The sequence below is a fragment of the Diabrotica virgifera genome, chromosome 1, assembly GCF_917563875.1.
Source record: "Diabrotica virgifera virgifera chromosome 1, PGI_DIABVI_V3a".
Lineage (NCBI taxonomy): Eukaryota > Metazoa > Arthropoda > Insecta > Coleoptera > Chrysomelidae > Diabrotica > Diabrotica virgifera.
Genome location: NC_065443.1, coordinates 104,487,062 through 104,504,831, shown reverse-complemented (window position 1 = coordinate 104,504,831; position 17,770 = coordinate 104,487,062). Strand labels below are relative to the sequence as shown.

At 35.0% G+C, this 17,770-nt stretch overlaps 1 protein-coding gene and 1 non-coding gene across 3 annotated transcripts in view; both read right to left on the bottom strand.

The window, feature by feature from the left end:
- LOC114325336 (uncharacterized) overlaps window positions 1–17,770 on the bottom strand; it is a 119,783-nt gene that overhangs the window by 19,917 nt on the left and 82,096 nt on the right. For both annotated transcript variants that reach the window (XM_050642717.1, XM_050642721.1), the window contains one exon: window positions 973–1,111. In XM_050642717.1, the coding sequence (XP_050498674.1) occupies window positions 973–1,111 (139 nt within the window). The remainder of the gene's footprint in view (window positions 1–972; window positions 1,112–17,770) is intronic.
- On the bottom strand, window positions 16,950–17,023 carry Trnan-guu (transfer RNA asparagine (anticodon GUU)). The gene has a single exon. It is a non-coding gene; the product is annotated as a tRNA-Asn (tRNA).

Here is a 17,770-nt window from a genome sequence, read left to right as displayed (position 1 = left end):
GAAATTAAAAAAAAAATCCTACTCTTTACTACAATCTTCTTCGAGGCACTTACAAGTGGAAAGTTATGTTGCAAAATTTTTCATTAAGTTATCACGGAAAATGATAAAAAGTTGGATTTTTTCTAACGGCGCGACTGCTCCCGGGTTAAAAGGGCCCCATTTCAAATTCTGCGGGGGGGCCCGACGGAGTTTGTTACGCCACTGTTTCTATCGTATCAAATGCTTTGCGAAAGTCTACGAAAGTCAGTGGTATAGTTGCAGCTCAGTAGATCTTTTCAGAGCAGCCGCCAATAAGGTACGGATAGCTGTAATGATAGCCAACCTCGATAGGAGAAAGAACTACAAGAAGAAGAATACGAAAGCCAGGGCCAATGGTTGGTTGTATTCGTAGGAATTTTCTATAATCCCTTTTATACAGTGGAGGTGGTCGTTAGTGTCAAAGTTTTTCCTAAATCCTGCTTGTTCTCTTGGCAAAAATTTAATTTTATTTCCATTCTATTTGTCATTATTCTTGTGAATAACTCGTAGAAGTTGTATAAATAACAGGCTTATGGATCAGCAATTCTCGAGGTCTGTTGGACCACCCTTTTTGTGTAATAAAGAGGTAAGTGCACTGTTCCATCTTGTAGGTGTTTCGCTTTGGTGCAGACATAATTTGAACAGTTCGTTCAAATGTTCCTTGAAATGTTCTCTAAAAGTCTGTCTCCTCCAGTCTTTACGGCTTCTTTTAAGATATTATCTTCTCCCGGAGGTTTACTTCTTTTCAGTTTCTTAATATTATCTAAAGCAACATATTAGACAATAATTTAATCATAGATGACATATTTCATAGTTGAAAATGGCATTATTCAGACATGCTAATAAGTTATAAATGGATAGTAATAGGAAATGTTACATAGCTGAAGTTAAAGCACAGTATTAATATTGTAACATATTATACCTAGGTACAATGTGTGACAAAATTATACTAACCTGTCTCTTCCTTCCATTGCATTTAACTTTGCGTGCTTTTTGCAAGGTTCTTATTAGGAAGCTGTTTCCAATAATTAATATAGTTCCTGGTGTAATAGTAAAGATTACTAATAAAACCCAGTTATAGCAAGCATATAAGCTAAAAAGGAAGAAAAATTATATAAATAATATTAGTCCAGAGAAATAAGATTTTTCTCGTGACACATCCCCCTCCAGGCCGAAACCAAATTTTTTGAGTAGTATGGACATCTATATTATTAACCTATATGTTTCCTGCAGCCGATTTTGATGATATACATAGTTATAAACAAATGAAGATCAAAAAACGCTAAATTTTCGCTTTTTTCGTCTATTACCAAAAAGTTAAGCACTTTAAACAAATTTGAGTGTAAGACACTCATAAATCGTATAAAAAACTTCAATATGGCGTTCGCTGAATATGTCCATCCTTATTGGTTGCTTAGAAAATTGCAAAATAAATCATAAATTTTGAGTTTTTAAAAATATTCATAACATGTAAAAATTAACTTAAAACCTTCTTATTACACGGAATGCTGATACTTCTTGTACTTAAATCATATTTTAAATTTCAAAGCAATTTGTCAAATAGTTTAAAAGTTATTTAATTTGTTTATCCCAAATTCATTTTTTTTGCAACACTACAAGTCAGAAAATTATGAGGCTACAATCATACTTCGGACGGTTTATGAAAGAAGAACATTTATACTATTACCATTATTAAAAATAAATGACAAAAAATAATTTTAAACAGTGTAAAATTATTTTGAAAAAACATGTCGATTTTTTGCTTAAATAAACAATTAGAATAACTTTTTAACCGTTACCTATAGAAAAATTATTTTTTCATATTTAGAGAGACTGAATTTTTATACACATTTAGAAAGAAAAACAACTGTCCTAGGACAATTGGGGACAAAGTTAGCACCCCCCCCCCCCATTTTTTAATTCACATGTTTTTGCAAAATAATTTTGCAATATTTATAATTATTTTTTGTAATTTTTTTTAATTAAATTAATACTGTAAATTTCCTTCTTCAATAAACTATCCAAAGTATTACTGTAGCTTCATCATTTTCTGACTTACAGTGTTGCAAAAAAAATTAATTTGGTATAAACAAATTAAATAACTTTTAAACTATTTGACCAATTTCTTCGAAATTTAGGGTATGAATTAAGCACCATAAGTCTCAGCATTCCGTGTAATAAGAAGGTTCTAAGTTAATTTTTACATAAGTTATAAATATTTATAAAAACTCAAAATTTATTATTTATTTTGCAATTTTCTAAGCAACCAATAAGGATAGACATATTAAGCAAACGCCATATTGAAGTTTTTTATACCGTTTATGAGTTTCTTACTCTCAAATTTGTTTAAAATAACTATTTTCTTAGTAATAGACGAAAAAAGCGAAAATTTACCGTTTTTTGATTTTCATTTGTTTATAACTATGTATATCATCAAAATCGGCTGCAGGAAATATATAGGTTATTATTATAGATGTACATATTACTCAAAAAAATTGGTTTCAGCCTGGAGGGGGTTGTGTCACCAACAGGCTATTTTTTTCCTTATTTCTCTGAACTATATAGGTATTCTATACATGTATCTTATACAATGATGAGTGCCCTAATAATGCAAAAGATGGAAAACAATACGTTGTTTCCCACCTTTAATACGTTAGCTTAAGAACTATTTGACTTTAGTCATAATTACAGGTATGACGTCGAAAACATTTTATTTTAATTTTCACACGTTAGAACTAATTATGATTGAATACATTAAACAGATGCTAATTAGTAAAAAACATTCATTAGTAGCAATTATAATTATCAAACTAGTAATAAAAAAAAGTAACTAAACTAAAATATTTTACCAATCATCCTACTAAACGTCATATGGACAATATTATTAGTGACGTTGAAAAAGTAACTATTCGTTACAAAGTACTCGTTACTTACGAATACCGAAAGCAACGAATACTATACAGAGAGGCAAATCGTTACTTTGATTACTCTGATTACTCTGATTACTTCGTACCAATCGTATCAGAGCGAATAATCACTATTGTATCTACTTTGATTACTCTGATTACTTCGTTACTTCGTACCAATCGTGTCAGAGCGAGTAACGACTATGTATCTACTTTGATTACTTTGATTACTCTGATTTCTTCGTACCAATAGTATTAGAGCGAGTAACGACTATTGTATCTACTTTGATTACTCTGATTACTTCGTACCAATCGTATTAGAGCGAGCAACGACTATTGTATCTACTTTGATTACTTTGATTACTCTTATTACTTCGTAACTTCGTACCAGTCGTATCAGAGCGAGTAACGACTATTGTATCTACAACCAGTACACTTGATTACTTTCTAGTTTCTAAACTGACCGAAAAAATGTGGAAATGATAATGTTTCTACAGTTGTTATATCTGTGATAATGTTATATCGGAATACATATACAAAATACCTACCTACTGAGAAATACGATTTTCGATATGATTACCTGTACTCAAATACAAAAGTAAAAAAATTAATGATAGTAATCAAAGTAACGAATCCTCCTCCTCCTCCTCAGTCGTTTCCTCATTGCTGAGTGTCGTGAGTCCCTATAATACGAGCAACTATCTCTTTCCATCGGCTTCTGTCCTGAGCTTCCCTCATGGATTCAGAGAATGTTTTTCCACTGGCTTTCTATATTTGATCCGTCCATCGAGTAGGTGAGCGACCTCTACTTCTGCGCCCTTCAACGTTTCCTGAAATTACAAGTCTCTCAAGATTATCATCACTTCTTCTTGCAATATGGCTGAAAAATTTTAAGACGGTGGAGAGGCAAATAGAGGAAAGTCGAGTCTGAATATTAAGCTCTTGGAGGATTGAGTGATTTGTTCTGTGTTCCGTCCATGAGATCCGAAGCATTCTTCTCCGGCACCACATTTCAAAGGAGTCAATACTTTTTCTGTCGTCCGATTTCATTGTCCATGTTTCGGATCCGTAATTAAATATGGGAAAAAGTATGGCACGTACTAATCTTATTTTGGTGTTCTTCGACAAGGAGCGATCTTTCCAGATTTTCGATAATCGACTATAGCGTTTTTGGCCATGCCTATTCTCCTACGTATTTCTGTTTCACAAGATCCTGTATTACTGATGTAGGATCCTAGATAATTGAACTCGTTAACCACTTCAAACTGGTCTAAGGCTCCTGTTGTCTGAAGTGATTTTGAATAATCTACTATCATAATTTTTGTTTTTTGTTTATTGATCTTGAGACCACATCTATTGCTTTCGGCTTCCACTAGCTGCAGCAGGCTGGACATTTCTTCTTCGGATGCAGTTATTAATGTTGTATCATCTGCATATCTGAGATTTGAGATCTTCTTTTCTGCGATAGAAATACCGCCGTTCCATTTGTCGAGTGCTTTTCTCATTATATATTCCCCATAGAAATTAAAAAGACTTGGGGATAGAATACATCCTTGTCGGACTCCTCTACCTATTTTAAATGGATCGGACTTATGGTTTTCAATTCTTATTCTGGTTTCACTGTTCTCATAATATAGGCTTTTCACCAGAGCTAACAGATTATCAGGAACCCCCATCTCATGTAGAACTTTCCACAAAACTGTCCAGTCTACACAGTCAAATGCCTTCTGATAATCCAGAAAGCAGATGATCATCGGAATTTTGAATTCTCGTGCTTTCTCAATGAGTTGTCGCATATTAAGAATTTGCTCCCTTGTGCCTTTACCCTTTACGAAGCCTGCCTGTTCTTGCCACAGTAACGAATACTGTAAATGATTACTTGTTATATCGGAATACCTATATAAAATACCTACCTACTGAAAAATACGATTTTCGATTTGATTACCGGTACTCAAATACAAAAGTAGCAAAAGTAATCAAGTAATCATAATAGTAATCAAAGTAGCGAATACTGTAAATGATTACTTGATATAACGGAATACCTATACAAAATACCTACCTACTGAGAAATACGATTTTCGATAATATTACCGGTACTCAAATACAAAAGTAATCATAGTAATCAAAGTAACGAATACTTTAAATGATTACTTTATACAAAAGTAACGATTTGGAACGAATATTCGAAAGTAACTATAATCAACATCACTAAATATTATGACTGAGTCAACTAGAGCTAATGTCTAAAGGTGTGAAATATCATAATGTGATGTAAATTTAACGAATTTAAAATAAAACGGGGAGTGTGACAGGGAGACACAATTTCGCCAAAAAACGTATCGACACAAATTGGATGCAAACAGCACAAAACAGATGTTCGAATAACTATTCCAACGTATAAAAATTATTGAAAATATTTTTGCTGTAAGTTCATTTTTGAAATTGCAACAGTGTCAAGAGTGGCGGCTCGTCAGAGGAGGCAAGGGAGGCTTAGCCTCCCCATAAATTTTTTACACACGCTACACTGTTTTGTTTATCTTGAATCGCGAAAAACAACAAGCACTCTCACTATTATACAACGTGTAAATTCCATATTATCACTAAATATCCATACGTACGGAGCATTAGCATTAGAACGCATGATTGCGTCCAGTTTTTTTATTATTATTGTAGGCAGGACCCTGGGTTATCCCGAGATGCATGAACGGAGCCGAGAAGCCAACCAGGGTCTCGATTTTTGACCCTTCGCTTCGTTATCGAACGTATTCGCTTCGTATCTGTTTAGTATACGTAGCGAATACGTTCGATAACGAAGCGAAGGGTCAAAAATCGAGGCCCAGCCTCCGTTGCTAATGCTCCGCGCAGCGCAGCAGGCGTTTAAGGAGACCCGGTCTCCTAACAGTGGCATCTACGGTGCCATCACACGCTATCCGGAGATTTACCAACGGAGGCTAACTAGCTTTTCGGCTCCGTTGCCGTTGCGTGCATCTCGGGACAACGAATTTTAGGGTCCTGACTAAGAATAATGAAAAAACTAAAAATGCGAATTTTGTTATGAAATTTGGTATTTGGGGTTAGAATAATATTTGGAACAACTTGTTCAAATAACTTTTTCCGACATTTGTACCTCAAAGCAAAATATCGGTAATTTATCATGTTTTTGGGTTCGCAGTAGGCCGCGTTTAGAATTAAAAAAAATCAGTTGAGTATCTTAAAAAATGTGAACCGTCAACCTGTATGGACTGCAAAACTTCAAATCTGTTGGTATTTATTTTGATATGCATATCTACTTACAAACATGGAATTGTTAACAAATAAACGACACAAACTTTGGTATTAAACTTTTACAATTAGACTAATTATTTTTAAAATGATGTGATATTATGAAATTATGAATTATGTGATACTATGAAATGTAAATAAAAAATGGTCAAAAAATGGGGCCTTACATTACATTTTTTTGGGCGCATTTTTTTGTTAGTGCAAATTTGTCTAGATATTTTAGAGTTAGGTATAGCCTCCCCTATTGTAAAAATCACGAGCCGCCACTGAGTGTCAACACTGCAAATATGTATAAGGACAAAAGTGTTTAGTGTTAGTTTGTGCCTATAAAGCCGGGTTGACACGATCCAAGTTTCATCCAAGTGTACTTTGTCCAAGTCAACTTGGACGCTGCGCGCGCTACTTGGAAGCTACTTTGATCGTGTAAATTACTTGGATGTCAAATAAAAGTAACAAATAAACATTGCAAAGATGGCGAAAGTGATTATGGAGGGTATTCAAGTGGTTGCTGATTGCTGATATGTTAATACATGAGCTTGAGATCCACAAAAAAGAAATTAAAAAGAAAAAAAGGAAAATTTGGTTAATTGGATACGTGAGGCGTTTGGAGCTTCGTCTAATTTTCTAAGTGAAGTAGTAAAAATGTTGATTAAGATACATTTAAAAACTATTTAAAAATAACTACCGAATAATTTGAACAACTATTGCAAATGGTCAATCCAAAAATTTAAAAAGTTGATACAAATAAGTATGAGAGAAAAAAAATTGTATGAACATGTGCATAAATCATTCAATTATCATGTAGCGTAACTCATGTAATGTAACGTCAAGTAACGGATATTTGTACATACATAACAATACCCAAAGTATAAATAGACCAGGCCATTTAGCACTAAAAACACCCGAATAAATAGATTTTTAAATACAGCACCTAGAGACTTGCAGTTTTTTAAATTATGTTCAGGATGATGCAGGTCAGAAAAAAGTCTACTATTCAAAAAAGGGTGGAAATGCATAATTGCACTGTAAAGTGCATAAAATGCATCAAAAATTGCATAAATATAAAAATAAAGTCAAAATCAGTATACTAAGGAACACAATTTATTATTTCGGGGTTTTTGGGGTCACTGAATACGATTACGCCATCAAAATTGACCACCGGAGTACCTGGTGCCCAGGGTCGCGACAAAGGCACGTCATCGTCTGGAGTTTTAATGGATTTCGGCACTAAATTGATGTAACTGGATTATTCGGGGGTTTTTTTGAGGTTGTTAAATACGAAGATGCCATCAGGACAGACCTGAGGATCACCTGGTGCCCAAGGTCAGTGTAAGGGACGTTATCTTCTGGAGTTTCGAGGGCTTTCGGTATCAAATTGATTCAAACGGATTACTTACGGGTTTTTGAATTCGCTAAACATGAATATGCCATCAGGACAGACCACCGGATTACCTGGTGCCCAAAGTCACTGCAAGGGTCGTCATCTTCTGGAGTTTCGAGGGGTTTCGGTATTAAATTGATACAAAGGGATTACTTGGGTTTTTGGGGTCGCTAATCACGAATATGTCATCAGAATTTAATTTCGGAGCACCTGTTGTCCATGATCGCTACTAAGGCACGCCATCTTCTGGATTTTTGGCATAAAATGGATGCAAATGGATTACTCGGGGGGTTTTGAGGTCGCCAAATACGAATATGCTATTAGAACAGACCCGCGGAGCACCTGGTGACCACGGCCACTGCAAGGGACGTCATCTTCTGGAGTTTCGAGGGATTTCGGCATTAAATTGATGAAAATGGATTACTGGAGGGTTTTTGGAATGGCTGAACGCGAATACGCCATCAGATCTGACCCACGGAGCACCTGGTGCCTAACGCAGCTCATCTTCTGGAGTTTCGGAGGGTTTCAGCATTAAATTTATGCAAACGGATTACTCATGGGTTCTTGGGGTTGTTGAACACGAATGCACCAGCAGAATAGACACCAGGGCACCTGGAACCTACGGCTGGTAATCTCTTGGAGTTTCGAGGGTTTTCGGTACTAAGTTGATGCAAACGGGTTACTAACGGGTTCTTGGGGTGGATGAACACAAGTACGCCATCAAAAGAGACATCGGAGTACCTATAAGCCTAAGGCACGTTATCGTCTGGATTTTCGAGAGTTTTCGATCGAAAACACGTTTTGAATACGAATACATCATTAGAACAGACACCAGAGCACCTGTGGCTAAGGTATATCATCTTATAGAATTTCGAGAAATTTCGGTGCTAAATTGATGCAAACAAATTGCTCATAGGTTTTGGGTTTGCTGAACACGAATATCAAATCAGAACCGAACCCCACTTTCCTAGTGGCCAGAGTGGCTGCTTTGCACATCATGTTTTAGAATTTTGAGGCATTCCGACACTAAATTGGTACACACCGAGTACTCGGAAGTTTTTGAAGTTATACTTCTTTACGCGCGATATGAGGGTGAATTTTTATATGTTAAAACCTACGATCCCGGCGCATGCGCATTATAACTTTGTTCTGATTGGATGTTCAAATGACATGTCAAAAATTATCCAATATGGCAGCTGTAGCGCAGCTGTGGTTTGGACGGTTGACGGTTTGGTTATGTATGGTTGTTGCGTTTTAAAATTTGTGGGAAGAGAAACAACAAAGGTTAGTTAATAGTTATACTGCCTTTTTAAATAGTTTTCATATTATATTTCTGAAGTTATACTTCAAAATGTTTTAATTTATGTATTTATCAGTCCAGAAAAGGTGTAGAAAGAATATATTAGTGTTTTTAAATATATTTTTTTACAAACGTGTTAAAAATGCAATTTTTAGGACTCCATAGGAGCGTTAAAAATGCTACTTTAAGGCACTAGTGCTTTAAAAATTTTAAGGCACTGCAGTTAAAAGTGAATTGTCAAATTGTGAAACGTCAAAATATTTATATTTCATTTATTAACATTAATATTAATAATACAACTTGCGCAATTTGAAAAAGGTGGTTTAAAAGGTTTTTGAAGTTATACTTCTTTACAGGCGTAATGACGGTGAAATTTTATATGGGAAAACCTAGCGACCGGGCGCATGCGCATTATAACTTTGTTCTGATTGGATGTTCAAATGACATGACAAAAATTATCCAATATGGCAGCTGTGGCACAGCTGTGGGACTGTGTTTGGTTATAATGTATGCTTGTTGCGTTTTAAAATTTGTAGGAAGAGAAACAACAAACAAAAAGTTAGTTAATGGTTATACTGCCTTTTTAAATAGTTTTCATATTATATTTTTGGACTTATTTACATAGAAGAGATGATTGTTGCATGCCAATGTGAAAGCTCATCAAACTGTGCCTAGTATGAGTGCCGCAGATCTCGCTTATTCAAAGCTAAAGAATCTTTCACTGGTAAGTGTTTTATAAATAGTTGATCAAATTTTGTTATGATATTTGAACATAGCCACTTTGCACGACGCAAGTGATTGCGAAATGTATTAGTCGTTATACGGGCTCCGATACCTACCTTGAACCTACCAAAATACATAAGTAGTATGTAATACTTTTTTTTACATAATTTGATTACCATCAAAATTTATATCAATATTCACCTAATATATTGTCTTCTTACCCTATGTTTTGTTGTATTTTTTCAATTCTAAATCATTTCAATTCAAAATCAAAATAATTTGATTTACATAAGTTAAAAATGTCAAAAGGTTAATCTGTTTAGTTAGACGATCTTCGCACATAATGACAAGCTGCCTCTGTGGTGCAGTTTTAATGCGGGTGAATCCCAATACAACGCAAATACCAGCCGCGTGGTAAGTTGGTTCGAATCCCAATAGAAACTTTTATTTTTTTATTTTTTTTTATACATTTTATGATTGTAAGTATATTTATTATATAATTTTATTTTCAGAAAATACGTATTTAGTTAAAAAATTTTCCGACAATTAATGTTCAGAAATCATTTGTGGCATTTTTAATGTGTTTGTGTGTGTTTTATTTTTTTATTATTTTAATTTTTGGCACTGTTTTAATAAAAATGTTTGAGAAGTATTAAGTATAAATTAATTTAATATTTAAATAAAATATAAATAAAAAGTATATTAATTTCGTTTATAATCATATAATCATATAATCATATAATAGAAGTATAACTTCTTACGTGCGTACAAAGTACACACACATTCTTTTTTTATTATAATTTTGTGTCTTTGGATTTGTCTTCCTTGGGCGTAAAATATTAAAACATCTATTTTTATATTTCACTTGTCACCGTGATGTATAATTATGTATATCTGAAAGGTAAGTAGCATGCGGCTTGATGGCCTTGTTGGTAGAGCATTGGACCAGAGATCAAAAAATCGCGAGATTGCGGGTTCAAATCCCGGACGATTCATATTTTTTTCTTTTTTTTTTAATATTTGGCATTGTTAAGTTTTGGTTCATTTTTGGTAATTATTGTTAATTTTTTGTATTGTAACTGTTAAGTAGGTATATTTATTTTGTTGAAATTATATTATAATAGAATTATAACTTCTTACGTGCGTACAAAGTACACACACATCCTTTTTTTAGTTGCTGTTCAAAGAAAACGTTCAAATTGGTAACATTTTTTTGCTATAGACTGTTTATTAAAATAACTATGTTGTACTATACAATTTTTTTAATTCTTTATAAATATAAACTCAATTTATATCTGACAGCGTTTTTCCTTCATTTATTTCAAAATTGATTTATTATATTTTATTTTGATAGTGTGATCCTTCGTGGTCACTAGATACTCCAAAGTCTTTCATCTAAGTCATATTCGTATTCAGCAACTCCAAAAACATAAGAGTAATCTTTTTGCATCAATTTGGTACCGAAAACTCTAGAAACTCCAGAAGATGACGTGCCTTAGGCACCAGGTACACCGGTGTCTGTTCTGATGGCGTATTCGTATTCAGCAACCCCAAAAACGTATGAGTAATCCATTTGTATCAATGTAGTACCAAAGGCACTCGAAACTCCAGAAGATGACGCCCCTTGTTGTGATCCTTGGCACCAGAGGTCGGTTCTGATAGCATATTCGTCTTTAGCGACCTTAAAAACCTTTCAGTAATCTATTTGTATCAATTAAACGCCGAATACCTTTGAAATTCAAGAAAATGACGTCCCTTGCTATGATCTTAGGCACTATGTGCTCTGGAGGTCGATTTTGATTGCGTATTCAGGTTTAGCGACTTCAAACCCCTTGAGTAATCCATTTGCATCAATTTAATGCCGAAGACACTCAAAAATCCAGAAGATGACGTGCCTTAGTAGCGATTCTGCGCACCAGGTACCCCGAAATGCAATTCTGATGGCATATTTGTGTTTAGCGACACAAGAAATTTGTCGAATGCCCTAAAAGCTCCAAAAGATGATGTCCCTTGCAGTGACCTTGGGCACCAGGTGATCTGGTGGTCTGTTCTGATGGCATATTCGTGTTTATCGACCTCAAAAACCCCCGAGTAATTCATTCTTATCAATTTAATGCCGAAATTCCTCACAACTTCAGAATAGGACGTCTATTGCAGTGACCTTGTCTCCAGGTGCAGAGGGGGGTCGGTTCTGATGACATGTTCGTATTTAGAGACCTCAAAAACCCTCCAGTAATCCATTTGCATCAATTAAATGCTGAAAACTCTCGAAACCCCAGAAGACGACGTGCCTTAGTAGCGACCCTGGGCACCAGGTACTCCGGAGATCAATTCTGGTCGCATATTCGTGTCTAGCGACCTCAAAAATCCATGAGTAATCCATTCACATCAATTTAGTGCCAAAAATCCTCAAAATTTCAGAAGACGACGCCCTTGCAGTGACCTTGGGCACCAGATGATCCGTGGGTCGGTTTTGAGGCGTACCCGTGTTCAGTGGCCCAAAAAACCCCCCGAATAACAAAATTTGGTCCTTAGTATACTGATTTTGGCATGTTGATGCACTTTTGGATGCATTTTATGCACTTTAAAGTGCAATTATGCATTTCCATCCATTTTTGATTAGTAGACTTTCTTTTTGACGTCATTCTGAACATAAAGCAAAAAACTGCAAGTCTCTAGGTGCTGTATTTAAAAATTGATTTATTTTGTGCTAAATGCCCTCATCTATTATGTATATATCAAATTTATATAAACTTTATTTATATCTGACAATGTATTTAGCGACCCCTAAAACCCGTTAGTAATCCGTTTGCATCGATTTAATGCCGAAAACCATCGAAACTCCAGAAGATGACGTATCTTGCCGTGACCTTGGGCACCAGGTGATCCGGGGTTCAGTTCTGATGGCGTAATCGTATTCAGTGACCCCAAAACCCCCAAATAATAACTATAGACTTTTCTCCTGACTTCATCCTGAACATAATGCAGAAAACTGCAAGTCTCTAGGTGCTGTATTTAACTATAATATATTCTTCTATTTGTACTTATATCCCGTTTTATATTTTCCGATGCCACGCCATTGTAACTATACTTTGATGCTACTTGGAAGAAAGTTGGCCACCGTCCTACTAGACTTGGATGTGACTTGGATAGAACCTGTTGATGGAAATATACTTGACGAGGGTGGTGACACTGTCAAAGGAGCTTCCAAGCGTTGCGCGTGCAGCGTCCAAGTAGACTAGGAGGGTGGACTTGGATGAAGATGAAAAACACTTGGAACGTGTCAACCCCCTCATACGATCAAAGTAGCATCCAAGTATTGCGCGCGCTGCATCCAAGTGGACTTGGACTAAGTACACTTGGATCGTGTCAACCCGCCTTTACCGAGATAGAAAGTTATTTCATAACACATGGTCTTTTAAGACCATGTGTTATGAAATAACTTTCTATCTCGGTACCACCCTCTTCACCCTGCAAGTACCAGGGAAGCTCGCACCCAGTCAGTGCGATCTCCGTTGAAATCCGAGCGACACCCCGTTGCCGGATTCGTCTCCCTCTAGGCAGTGTGTCACAGTCCGAGGTCGATGCGATACGCCTGTCGCTCCCCCAAAACATTCCGTCAAGGAATTTTACAGTGTCTCAGCACGAGATCCGAGCAACACCCCGTTGCAGTCGGACACGCCTCTCAAAAGTGAAAAGTGTGCTCAGTGCTCCAGTACGAGTTGTTTCCACGTTGTCTCCAATCCACGTAAAAGTGTCTCAATAGGTCCATCAGGGACTCACCTGTTACCAAGCAAGAAGAAGACGCGACCTGTCCGTTGCCTCCAAGACAACCGACCACACGGTTGCCAGATCGCCTACACAGCCGGGATCGTGGTGTGGATTTTGGAAAGACAATAGTAGTGCACATCGCGAAAGACTCATTGTAGCTCGTAACTACTTCTTGTGGTTTGTAGTAGGTATTTTGTTTTCTCTCGATCAACACTATTGTTGCATATGATCATTTTGTTTAAGTGTTTTGCTCTTCTCTCGATCAACAGTAGTGTTGCATCCAACCATTTTGTTTATATGTTTCTATCTCTCATAGGTTTGTTTTGTGTTCTCTTTATGTAGATATACTCTACTTCAATAAATAGTTAGTATGGTATGTTAAACAGTAAATGGTTAAGTTCAATTAGTTACCACTATAAACAGCCCGGATTAACCGATAATAGTATAAAAGGCCCGGTTTCAGGTAAAATTTATTTTAGGCTTTATTATGGGAGTACCGTCTAGTCAGTGTTAATTGCAAAAGACCAACTCTGTCTACCTCGCTGGCTTATCGCTCCGGGTGGGTCTTAACAATGGGCCAGGTCAGATAAATTTAATAATATTTACGTCCGCACTAATTGAACTCAAACCATTTATTGTTGAACAAACCATACTCGTTTTGTAAAAACTCCTTTGAACCATAGTGTTTAACACCCTCTCCCATCCCTTGATTACAGGTAGGTAAATAGCCTCATAGTATATTTAGAACCAGCACCTATAGTCGTACAATCTCTCTCTTTGTCTAGGACAAAGATGAACGTCTTTATGAACGTCCTATTGTCATGTTGTGATAGTATTATCTCAACAACAGAAATACATGGAAAAGACTGAGGGAGACGTATATCCAGCAGTAGATAGATCTGGGTTGAATGCTGATGAGGAATGTAAATTTATAGGTTTATACCGATAATTTCCCACCTCTACTAGTTTCATCTCTTTTATTTCACAACGTATTCGTATTATGTTTTCCATCTTTTGCGTTATTTTGCCGGTTATTAGTGCGCTCATCACTGTATACTTGTGACAGCTAAGGCCTGGCACATTCAGTTTGACTGAGTTTGATGCTAGTTTTCTATAGGCTCATGATTTAATCCATACGTAACAGAGAAAGACATTTTAAATGCAGAGTATAATATCCAAAACGTATCTGCGGTAATAGAACTGGAATTCGTAAGTGAGTTGATTCGATCCGTTCTGTATATAGACCAGGGCGCATCTGTAAAAATATTAGTACATTTGTACATTGAGAGGTGACTTAAATTTTTTTGCAGAAATCGCTTGAAAATATTTTAGATAATATTATTTGAGTTATCCTCCCTCTCAAAAAGGTCCGGAACATTGTTTAAATAATCAAAATGTCAAAAAATGAAGGAAAAATTCTATTTTTTTCTTAGTTTCTTGATTATAACTTTAAAAGTATTCATTTCCGAGAAAAGTTGGGCTGACATAAAAGTTTTGTAATTAAATTTCCTACAATATAGAGTTGGTTAGAAATTTAGAAAATAGTTACCCTTGTTGCAATATAATTGCGAAAAAACCATACAAAAACCAAGTATTCGCATTTTACGTTTTTCAACCATTTATGCTACACTTGGGACCTTCATATTTCACCCAGAAAAACTTTATGACACAGTAAAACAATACTGTAAATTTCTTTGAGATCGGTTCAATAGATTTTGCAAAATAAATTTTGCAATCCAGCTTTCGCAAAAAAAATTCATATTTTCAAAATGTTACGGGACTGAAAATAAAGCAGATAGCAAGTTGATTTTTTTTGCTTATAGAAGTGTACTGTACCTTTTATTTGCAATTTGCAAAACTAAAATCGATTAACTACCACGGCGTCAGGAATTTTTTTAAATAAACATTAATTATTGGTGCTACGCGCAGGACAGCGGATAGTTTGCTTTGATTTTGCATTCCAATGACCTTTGATAATGATTGATACATTTTAATTTTTATTACATTTCGATATAAATAAATAAATTTGTTTTTTGCAAAATAAAAACACATACTCTATCCTTTGAAATAACACTTTTTTAGCAAAAACTTTCTTTGTTCATATATTTTAACTTAGAGAATAAAAGTTTATTATTTTTAAACATATGCAATTGTTTAAACAATATTTCACAAACAATAATAAAAATTAGTTTGATTTTTGTGGAATTAAAATATTAAAATACAACAAAATATAGAGTAAGAAAATAATAAGATAAAGATTGGAAGAAATTTGGGTGGAAATCAACTTGTGTGAATCGAACACCGCTGTCCTGCGCGTAGCACCAAAAATTAATGTTTATTTAAAAAATTTCGTGACGCCGTGGTAACTAATCGATTTTAATTTTGCAAATTGCAAATGAAAGGTACAGTACACTTCTATAAGCAAAAAAAAATTCAACTTACTATCTGCTTTATTTTCAGTCCTGCAACATTTAAAAAAAATGAATTTTTTTTGCGAAAGGTGGATTGCAAAATTTATTTTGCAAAATCTATTAAACCGATCTTAATGAAAACAGTGTTGTTTTACTATATCATAAAGTTTTTCTGTGTAAAATATGAAGGTCCTAAGTGTAGCATAAATGGTTGAAAAACGTAAAATGCGAATACTTGTTTTTGTATGGTTTTTTTCGCAATTATTGCTACTTTGCAACAAGGGTGACTATTTTTTTTAAATTTTTAACCAATTCTATAATGTAGAAAATTTAATTACGCAACTTTTATGTTTGTACAACTTTTCTCAGAAATGAATAATTTTAAAGTTATAATCAAAAAAAACAATAAAAAATTCGAATTTTACTTCATATTTTGACATTTTGATTATTTAAACAATGTTCCGGACCATTTTGAGTGGGAGGATAACTCAAATATTATTATTTTTTATTTGAGTTATTTTCAAGCAATTTCTGCCAAAAAATTTGAGTCACCTCTCAACGTCCATCTCAAAACAGATGAGCCCTGGACTAATTATTCCTAATATAGCATTTAGAATTCCCTTGAACTTACACTAAAAGTAAGTTCAACTACTACTAAACTAAAAGAAGTTAAAGTGGTGACATGACAGTGAAAGCTTTCTGTTGGTTTTCGCTGGAAAGAATGTTGCTGAATCTGAAAATAGAGTTTTAGGTTATAATTATTATTATTGACTGAGATATGAGAAATGATAGGGATTTCTGATAGGGAAATCATTTCCCTATCAGCACAATTTCTGATAGGGAAATAAATAGGTAGGTACTATAAAATGTAATAGGTAGATGGTAGATATACTACATACCGAGATATAGGTAGGTATAGTTTTTATGTAGTATGAAGTAGTTTATCTCTGTTCTATCCAAGATCTCTTTTATTTCTGATCCTTTTAGCGGGTCAATTTTCAAGAGTATTTTTTAAATACACATTTCAAATAATTAAATTGTTTACTTTAAGCGTGAAGGTTTTACAAGCGTGACGTTTTTTTACCTTTTACATGCCACAAGAAAACTGCTTCAAAAGTTTATTATAAAAAGTTTGATATCAGAAAAAACAAAAATTGCGCCCCCGGGTGGGCTCGAACCACCAACCTTTCGGTTAACAGCCGAACGCGCTAGCCGATTGCGCCACGGAGGCTATGAAAACATTTGCAGTGTATACGAATTAGTAATATACAGGGTTTCTATGGGTCGCTAAGTAGTGTTGTCGCCGAGCAAAATTCGGGGGGTCACGAGATAGTCTAATTATGTAGTCATTTTAATGTCAAATATTTAAATACACGATTTTATAACATCTAAATGTATTTCAAAAAATAAAAGGCAGATATCGAGCAGTTATTTATAAATCCTGGACAAGTAGGTAGGTACCTACTTTTGCTCTCAGGAGGAGAATATCCCAAAACAAAAGATCTTAGACAGTGGCGTAACCGGGGGGGTTTAGGGGTTTTCTGGGGTGTTGAAGCATCCTGATAAAAAGTTCTCATGGGTACAACTCAATCGTATGAAGTATTTTCAAGATATAGAGGCACAAACTCGGAAAATTATAAGATTTTCTGGGTATTCCAATTCGATGGTAATTCCAATGGCGACCTTTACTTTGACCTTGACCTTCAACAAACGTCATCTTCTAGAGTTTCGATGGTTTTCGACATTTAATTGATGCAAATGAATTACCGGAGGGTTTTTTGAGGTCGCTAAACACGAATATGCCACCAGAACGACTCCCTGAGTACCTACCTGATTTCCAAGGTCAATAAAAGGGGCTCCTGGAATTTCGAGGGTCTTTGGTATTACGTTAATTCAAACGGATTAGTTATAGGTTTTTGGGGTTGCTGAACACGAATACGTGATCAGCATAGACACAAGAGAGCACCTGGTTCCTAAG